We start from the raw sequence: 9,362 nt of genomic DNA, 5'->3' as shown, positions 1-9,362 counted from the left end.
GACCACACAGACATGATTTGTGACAGCTAGGATAATGTTTCAGCTTTATGAATGTTTGTGATGATGAAAAGGACAGCCTCACTCAGCATATGACCTATTTTAGTTCAAGACGAAGGCTGGTGCAAAGTCAGTGAGCAACAGGCTTTCAGGGGTCCACTGGTACACAGCCTGACCGCAGGCCATAGCAGATGAGTAGGGAATGTAGGTCAGGGCCATCAGGGCTTTAATTTAATTTTCATCTCTGCATACAGGCCCGTAACAAATATGGGGAAGGTAATAGTTACCTGTTCAAAAGAATGGAGTCCACTTTCTTTTCCTAACCTCACCATGTCTTCCAAAATGATTTTCTTCAGCTCCTAAATTGACCCATATACATAAAATTACAAGGCAAAAAACAAACAAACAAACACATTTCAAAATGGAGGTAGAGAAAAACATTGAGTTTTGAGTAAAGCACAACTGGTGATTATGCTAACAGGCTCTACCCTGCCTCCCACTGAAGATGATACTCTGGGACCACATGCCAGTCACCACCTCTCATCAGGCAAGTAAGGCCAGGCATGACCAAATGCACTTGAGTTTTTAAAAAGTGGACCTCTGTCATCCCCAGAGCCCCGTAGGAGAGCTAGAGTCCATAGCTGCTGAAGAGAGAGGGTCCATGTGACTGGAGAGGGCTGATACTGAGCCAGACAACAGATATGTTCCTCCACAGGACTTTACATGTGCCATGGGAATGTTTCTAGAAGTTGTGAGTAGCTAATGCTAATGCTACACAGAAATAACTGTGTTGCTCTTTCAATTCCAGTAAAAACAAAAGCTACTTTACATTTTGAAAAGAGCAGGTCAGTAGGTCAAACGCCTGAGCTCATCTGATTCTGCTGCTAATGCGCTGTATGGCCTTGGACAAGTCACCTCCCTCTCAGAACTTTCCTCCAAGCTTTGAAACAATGGGGCGAGCTTTGGTGATGTCTCCTGGCTCTAAAATTCAATGGTTTGTCAAATTTAAAGAAGTAGGAGTTCCTTCAACAACTCCAAAAAAGCAAAACCTCAGGTAAAAGATTCCACCATTCACAAAATAATGTTAGAAATTCCCCTACATGTCCAAATTTCATGGATATACTGCTTTTGTGCCTCTCATTATACAGTATCATAAAAATTCCAACAGCCTTTTAGGAAATAGCACCAAGGTACCAACCTTATTTGTGCAGAGTTCTGCATATGTCCCTTCAATTCCTCTCTTCTGGGCCCAGCTGGGCATGACTTCAGGGTCGGGCACAACAATGCCCACTAAGAAGGCCTAGAAAATCCATGAAAGGAAAACAATCATGACAAAAGCCTTTTAAAGTGGTTATTTGTGATCCATCATTAAAAATAATTTCTTGGTATTCTCAGACTCCACCCTTTTCTAAAAATAAGAATATGCTTCAGTTATGAAGCATTTCCACCAATATATTATACATTCTTGACTGTTTATTTACTAACTTATTCCCCTAAATTGGCAAGAAAAACAAACTAAAAACTAAAAAGTTTAAAGACAATCAGTAAAGTTTAAAGACAATCAGTCCCATATGTATCTCTGATTCTCATGCCAATCCTAAATGAATACATTTCGGGATGCCAATCAAACAAATCCCTGAAGCAAAAACATCTTTTTTTTTAGGATTTCCAGATTATTATGAATTTGTTGTACTAATATTGTTCTCATTCATGGACTCCATTTTAATCTTTTGAAGCACTTTTTTTTTAAAAGAATTATTTATTTATGCATACAAGAACTTGGGTATAGGATACAGGTGTGGGGTTGAGAGGATTCACCAGAGACAGAGTAGGGAGCAGAACAGGCAGATTGACTGAAATACACTGATGAGAGTAGCAGCAGGTGAGTCAGGAGAGGTCTGCTGCGCCATGTGGATAGCTCCCTGGCTGGGGATCGAACTCTTGCTGCAGTGGCTGCGGATAGTTTCATAAGTTGTGTTTTAACCCCTTGCGCCACCAGGGAGGCCCTTGAAGCACTTTCTTAAAAATCTTTAACAATACCTAGTTATATAAACCTAATGGCAACTCAGAAAATATTCACAGTGATATTTTTGACTTCGAAGCTGAAAGATGTTGAAAGTAGAACATATGTCCTCTTCAAATAATTTAATCCTAATTAGCTATCTTACCATCAGTATCATTATTTGCAAAACTCCATCCAATTAGCTATAAAGTTCATTTACATATTTCAAAACAGCAAAAATCTTGTATTTTGCTTTAGCATCTTACCTCAAAATTTCTCTTTGAAGTAAGTAGAGCATAAGTTTAAAGTAGTGGGAATGTGTATTACTATTACCTCAAGAAAATAACCTCATAGCAGTTTAATAAACTATAAGCAGTTGAGATTTCTTCTTTAAAAAGGGATTTTCTCGGGGCCTCCCTGGTGGCGCAGGTGGTTGAGCGCTGCACTGTGAAGCTGTCCCCAGCCTCTGCAGCGTGGGTTCAATCCCGGCCAGCCGGCAAGAATCCCACATGGCGCAGCAGACCTTTCCTGTCTCGCCCGCTGCTCCCCTCAGCAGTGTATTTCGTCAGTCTGCCTGTTCTGCTCCCTGCTCTGTCTCTGGTAAATCCTCTCACCCTCCCGCACATCTGGTCTGTACCCCTGTTCTTGTATAAACAAATAAATCTTTAAAAAAAAATAAAAAGGGATTTTCTCTCATGATTCAATATGCATAGGAGAATACCAGTGTCTGATTGGAGTCAACTGCTAAAATGTTTACCAATTTAATAAAATACCAAATACATAGCAACTTGTTCCAAGATAACTCTAGATTTTTCAGAGTGGGAGGACTGAGGCAGAGGGGACTTGCCTTTAAGCTATCCCCGTGGACATAGACTTGTGCCACTGGATCACTTCGAATGTAGATGTTCTCAATCTTCTCGGGCGCAACATATTCTCCCTGAGCAAGTTTAAATATGTGCTTTTCCGATCAATAATTTTAAGAGTTCCTGCCTGTGGAGTTGGACAAATAGTTTCATAAACATATGGCATTCCTGAACCTGAACCCTTCACTCCTTGGTGCCATTACCCCTGCCCTGTCCTATCCTGCAGACCCCTCCATGTCTGCTTCTCCAGATGGCATCTGCTCTTCTGGTGCTACTGTACAACTGGAGAGAATCACTGTGCCCCACTGGTTGATGGTTCCCAAGTACTCCTGGGCCCTGAGAACGGATAGTGGCACTATCCTTTCTCATCAACTTTGCTGTCCACATGAGTCCTTCCAACCCCAGTCACCCTCTTGCCCAGCAACAGATCCCATTAGGCCTCACCTCTTGGCTATGCCCTTGCTCCAGCTGTCCCCCTTTCACCAGCATGTCAGATTCACTCCTTTAAACCAGCCCTGGGCTTCTCGCCCAACACTGCCTCCACTCCCAAAGCAAAGAGCAGCCTCTTCTTTCCCCAGGCACATAGCACAGTGCTGGCCAAGGTCCCAAGCGCTCTTACCTGACCAGCCAGATAGTATTAGGAGTCCATCTTTCCAGGACCTCTGCAGCAGACAGGTCACCCCTTCAGCAGTGACTACATCTGCCTTTGGCCTCCAGAACACCAGTCACCTTCCTGATTCCCCTTGACCTTTCTGAGTTTCTGAGGTGATTAGGTGGATCTCTTCCCTCTGGCTCAGCCCTTGAAAACTGCACTTTCCTCATCATTTCCACTGACAGGATTCCTTGTGGTAACTACCATTTATCTCTTCATTGGCTTAACCTTTTACTTGACCTAGCTGATATTATTTCAAAATAATTAAAAAAAAATTGACTCCCACAGACTGCCCACCTACTGTCTTGTGTGTGCCTTGAGTTCAAGCAAAACACTAGGTGCTTTATAGGAATTAATTTTTACTTGCTCCTCACAGTACCCTCCAAGGTGGGTGGTTTTTATCCAACTTACAGAGAATCATCAGTAGATCCAAGATTTTTGGGGGGTTTCAAGGTTTTTTTTTAATGTTGGGTACTCTCTTCAAAAAAATTAATATAAAAGGAAGTGCAGAGCCTTGGAAGGGACTTATGCAAGTGAAGCCTCCAAAGTGTAAGCTTCTCTAGCTAATGGAGCAATTCACTCTCTGTTGGCATCCAGGGCCCCTGCAGCACCTCCAGCCTCCCTCCTTCACACCTATGGCCCCCAGTTGGAATTGCCTGCCTCACACCTCAAGCATCTCTCTGCTCAACACATGCTATTGCTCCTGCCCTGTCCTTCCCACTGTCTCCTCTCTCCTTGAAACATGACTCATATTCTGAGACAGATCCTGTGGGATCCTGTCCTCCTCTTCCTCTCCCTAGTGAGCATGGTCCTCAGTTCATGCTAATCATCACACTACAGATGCATCACCCTCCAACCCCCAGCAGAATCCCTGACCCAGGCACATGCCAGGGATATATCTCATCTGCTATAGGAATGAGTTTCTTGAAAGAATGCACACAGATCTCAGTGCACAAGCCTAAAGATCCCCCAGAGGGCTCAACATTATTCACATACCTGATAAACTCAACATCTCAGAATGTCCAACCAGAATCATAGCAACTTCCCAGAGGTTTTCCTGGGTGGCTGCATGAGGTGGGGATTCTCTGTTTCAGTGACAGAGGCTTTATCTGGTCATAGCTTTCCTTTAAGCAGCTTTGGGGTGAGAGGCATTTTGCTCAGTGCTTTCCAGGTATCATTTCATTTATTCTTGACAACAGTACCCATAGTGGCAAGCAATGCTATTATCCCTATTTCACAAGTAACAGAATGAAGCACAATAAAAGGTTTAGACTAAGAGCTGGGGGTCAGAGCCAAAGAAAATGATGTAGCCTTGCTCTCATTCTACAAATGAACCAATGTGGACCCCTCAGGGGGACAGGCTTTGCTCAACATCACAAGAATAACTTCTGGCAGAGCCAAAGGAACTCAGGCATCCTCCTGCCCAGCTCCAAGCTTTACTCACTGCTCAGGGCCATCTCTCAGCTCAAAGTTCCAGAGAAAAGAAATACCAGAACCTTTCTCAGATTTCTTAGGGTTATAACCCCCCTGCTCCCTGTATTCCACAGCACTGTCTTCTTCAAAACCATTAGGAGTAGGGAGTGGGTCTCAAATTCTAGCTCTGCCCTCTCACAAAGATCCCCATCACTTTCATCAGGAGGATGGGGGAGGGAGGAGGAAGATTGAGTGGGGCAAGGTAAGGAAGAACCTCCCAATCCCTAGAGGTGTTCCTGAAGGATTATCACAGTGTCTATGGAGAAAGCTCCATCTCAGGATTGAGTTAGAATACACACCCTCCCATCACCAAAATGTTTAGAGCTCTGTTCCAAACATACGCACCGGCAACCATTTCCCAATGTCTCCAGTGTGAAGCCAGCCGTCACTGTCCAGGGCCTCTTTTGTCCTGAGTGGATCTTTCAAGTAACCTTTGAAAACATTTGGTCCTCTCACACATATCTGTAGGGACAAACACCTAGTTTCTCTCAGCCCACAGCGTAAGTAATGCTAATGTGAAGCTGTCAAGAGGCTTGAGGAGAATAATATCCCTCAGGAAATCCATTGTGGAAATTGCAATGAGGGCAACAGAGGACAGGAACAGCCACTTCCAGCTGAAATCTCTCCTTTCCTCTCCCAAGCAGTGTCTCCTCCATCTTTCCTCCATGCCCTGGCCTCCCTCTGTCATCTTTCCTTCTTCAGGAATTCCCTAGCTGTCCACATAAGGTACTTGATGACACTGGTTGGGGGCTCATCAAAAGCTGATGGCTGGCTGATTATACCAGAGATGCTTGAGACCCCTGCTTCATGACCAGTCAGCTTTCCCACTCACTCTCAGGGAATGAACAAGTACAAGCCAATTCTATCTATCCCATCTGGCCTATTTGCTAATGGTTTTGTTTTTGCTGGGACAGACACACAGCAGAAGACCATGCCAAGCAGGACTAAAAAAAGAATTTTTTTAAAAGTTTGGGAATTCCAAATCTTGATTTAGACCAGCCTGCATTGGGGTTTGACTGCTCCATAAACAGGAGAGGAAGAGCTGAATTCAGGCCAGTCATATTTAATCAGTGATTTAAAGTGATTTACACATTGGGTGAAAAAAGGATAATTCCATTTCCATTTTTTAACTCACTACATGTAACACCCACAGACATGAGTGAATGCCTCAATTTACCTCTCCCTCTCCTTTGCGTGTCCAGTAGTTCAGTTCCTCGACATCAACCAGCTTGATATGATTGCAGGGCAAGGGTGCCCCTACGTGCCCTAGAACACCAGACCAACAGAGCACATGTCAATGTTCAGATCAATTTTAGCACTGAAGATGGCCCTTGCCATACCCCCTGACCTGAGTGTTCAAAGTGAGCAATTATGGGTGAAAAGCTGTTAGATGGGTATTTGTAATAGGCAACTGCTGAGTACAGATGACAAAATAAAGTTCCAGAGAAAGGAGAGGCCAGCCTCTGCTGGGCCTTTATTTTATTCTTAAAAAGTGGGACAGGCACAGCTGTTCTAGCACCAGCATACACAGGATCTGGGGGCTCACACCAACCCGAACATACAGTTAGGTTTTTTTCTACAATAATGCCCATATTAAGACATTTTCCCTCTTCTCAGAATACATGTTGGTTTGGGATCATAAAATAAAGCCATCTTTGCCAACAATTACCAGACTTTGGATTCAGGTGCACAGTGATCATCTAGAAGTCTTGTTAAGATGTAGAGTCTGATAGCTCTAGACTAGGTGTTGGAATGAGGGCTGAGATTTTCTACTGCTTACAGGTGCCCAGCTGAGGCTGAAGTCTCTGTCCCACACACTTTGAGTAACAAATGAATAGAAAACAAGGATGAGGAAACTCACACCTGAAAAATAAGGCCTCAGGTTTTCTTGGTTTTATACACTTCAACCACAAAATGACATCTAAGTTTTCTAGTGATTACTAAATAATTCAGTGGCAAGGTGGAGGATTTTTAGGCAGGTGCTGGCCAAGGTCCTGAAAGAGATGTGAGTCATGCAGATGAAGAATGAGGTTGTGACACTTTGGTTTCTCTTTTAGGTAAGGAAGTTGCCAAATCTTTCACAATTGTGCAAAGGTATGCATTTCTCATACTCAATATTCTCTGGAAGTTTTTATGGTAAGGATGAAAAAAATACAAAACCTCAAAAGTCTTACATAGGAAGATGAAAAGAATGACATAAAAGGGAAAAAAAATGGCCAAAGAGGATAGATATATGAGAGCAATCAGGAAATGTGTTGGTGGCAATAAGAAAAAAGTTAGTGAACCAGCACCTCAGAGACAGTTCTTATAGTAGGTTTTCCAATGGTAGATATGTCGAGGTATTTATATATAAAATGCACTTTTAAGAGTTAAAACTTGAAAGAAAAAACTTCTGTATGTGACTTGGCCAAATGTGATTTCAACTCAGAATCCACCTATCATGTTTCTGCTGACTCTGTAAAGTGCTCTGAAAATAGTATTGCATCACTGAGCATATTTCTTTTGTGTGCACATCATCCCAAGTTTTTTTGATGTGTAGTTAGTCAAACTTAGGCATGAAGAGGAAGACAGTATCCTGAAGGATTCTTTTGCTGAGTTATTTTCAGATTGTTTCAGTGTCTGGTCTAATTTGGTGGACATCCCATGAGCTACCTACTGCTTCCTCCTTGCCCTAAAAAGTGAGTCTCTTCAGAATGAGGATGTGGATAGGGGCTGCTTCTTCCTCAGGCAGCCTGCCTTCTAGATCTTATTGTCACTGGAAAATCTAGGTCCTGAAGGGTCTCTGAAATGGCACTATAAGAAAGAGTGCTCTTACCTCTACAAACTTACCTCTACTTCCTAAATCATAGCTAAACCACAGCTTACTTCCTTCATTCTAAAGCGACTATAAGCAAGTATAAGCAAGTATAGCAAATTCAATGCACCACTATTTACTGATTTTTCTAGCTATCTTCTGAACTGTTATTTTTACATGACTTTTATTTACCTATAAAAGAAGTGGAAAAATGCAAAACAATGTAACAAAGAAAACAATAGATCCATAATGCCACAACCTATAAATATCCAAAATCAGTGTTTTTCTTTTATTTCTTTTGCTTTCTTTGTAAGTATGTAAATATACTTTCTGTGATGAAGTTGTAGAGCCTGCCACTTTTACTCAGCAGTGCCCTATGACCCATTCTCTCATCTTTAACCCATCCTACCTGAGGTCCAGTCCCCAGGTGTGGTGAAGGTACATCCCGCTGTGCACTCAGTTTGGCCATAACCTTCATAAACCTTCAAGCAAAACATGGAAACCACACTGTAGGCACACACGCTCCTGCAGCTGACTGGCTGCCCTTTGCAGCCAGCCACCTCCCACTGAGTATCTGGCTGCACCATGCTGGGGAGGGTGAAAGGGCCTCTGGAGGTAGGTAACTTCATGTGAAGCTGAACACAGACAACTACTTGGCTTGGCAGAAGTGCTATTACCACAGACACTTAGTACAGAAGGTTATGTGGTTTTGGGGTAAAGATTTCTAACCTATTTTTAAACACTGATGCTACTTTTCACTTGGAAAGTATGCATTAAAGGCAAATATTTTTAAGATCCACTGTTTTATTTTGTGTCTGTGAGAGATTCCCCTCCAGAGCCCCATGTGATTGCAGGAATAAACTATGTGGTAGAGTCTGTCTTTGGGAGTGTTCAGGCCATGTTGGTGTAGAACAAGAAGACAGTGTAAGAAGCCTATGGCACCCAAAGTATAAAAATGCAAGCATTTTTGAAATACATGTGACTAGTTTACTTAAAAAAACTCATCAGTCACAACCACGTTATTATATCCTGTGTATGTAGGAACTTAATATGTATTAATTTTGAGTGGATAAATGAAGGAATCATTTCCTTCATTTTTAAGAGATGATAGAACCCATAGAATCAGAAAACAAACATAAATGGATCTTCATCCCCCCTCCCTGTACCCCTTTTCTGTGTTGGGAGATATTTCGCAGGCTGAGAAATGCAGTCACAATATAGGTGTGACAGATTCTCTAGCACATTGATGATCCCTATATAGTTTATTGGCTCCCTTGTCCCATGGACACACCTGGGCTTTCCAGATTATTGCAAGGCTATCCTGGCTTTCACTGCTGTGGACCTTTTTTTATCCTCAGAGAAGCGAGCTTTTATCCCACTAAAATCTTGCTCCCTTAATCTTTTCTGCACAGTAAAGGGTGTCCTGCCCTAATGCACAATTTATTGCCCCCAGCGAAAGCCATCTAATGGCAATACCTGGCACCCCAGTGCTGCCCTCAGGAATCCAAGTACTGTTGGCGATGCAGGGGCTGCTCCAGTAACAATCATCCTCACACACCCACCAAGACTGGCCTGGAAAAA

General features: G+C 42.8%; 1 protein-coding gene across 14 annotated transcripts in view; it reads right to left on the bottom strand.

Moving 5' to 3' along the window:
• Positions 1-233: 233 nt before the first annotated feature.
• ACSL6 (acyl-CoA synthetase long chain family member 6) overlaps positions 234-9,362 on the bottom strand; it is a 50,054-nt gene continuing 40,925 nt past the window's right edge. For 11 of the 14 annotated variants that reach the window (XM_054694425.1, XM_054694423.1, XM_054694421.1 and 8 more), the window contains 7 exons: positions 9,258-9,353; positions 8,191-8,263; positions 6,165-6,253; positions 5,333-5,449; positions 2,847-2,989; positions 1,196-1,297; positions 240-356 (listed from right to left, as the gene is read on the bottom strand). In XM_054694425.1, the coding sequence (XP_054550400.1) occupies positions 2,849-2,989; positions 5,333-5,449; positions 6,165-6,253; positions 8,191-8,263; positions 9,258-9,353 (516 nt within the window). In that variant the 3' untranslated portion in view covers positions 240-356; positions 1,196-1,297; positions 2,847-2,848. Of the gene's footprint in view, positions 357-1,195; positions 1,298-2,846; positions 2,990-5,332; positions 5,450-6,164; positions 6,254-8,190; positions 8,264-9,257; positions 9,354-9,362 lie in introns of all 14 variants that reach the window. The other 3 variants (XM_037508351.2, XM_054694415.1, XM_054694413.1) reach the window with 2 other exon arrangements.

Source organism: Talpa occidentalis, unplaced genomic scaffold (assembly GCF_014898055.3).
Source record: "Talpa occidentalis isolate TD23 unplaced genomic scaffold, MPIMG_talOcc4v2.1 talOcc4.13, whole genome shotgun sequence".
Taxonomy (NCBI): Eukaryota; Metazoa; Chordata; class Mammalia; order Eulipotyphla; family Talpidae; genus Talpa; species Talpa occidentalis.
The sequence above is the reverse complement of the archived record's forward strand: the minus strand, read 5'-3'. Positions and strand labels throughout refer to the sequence as shown.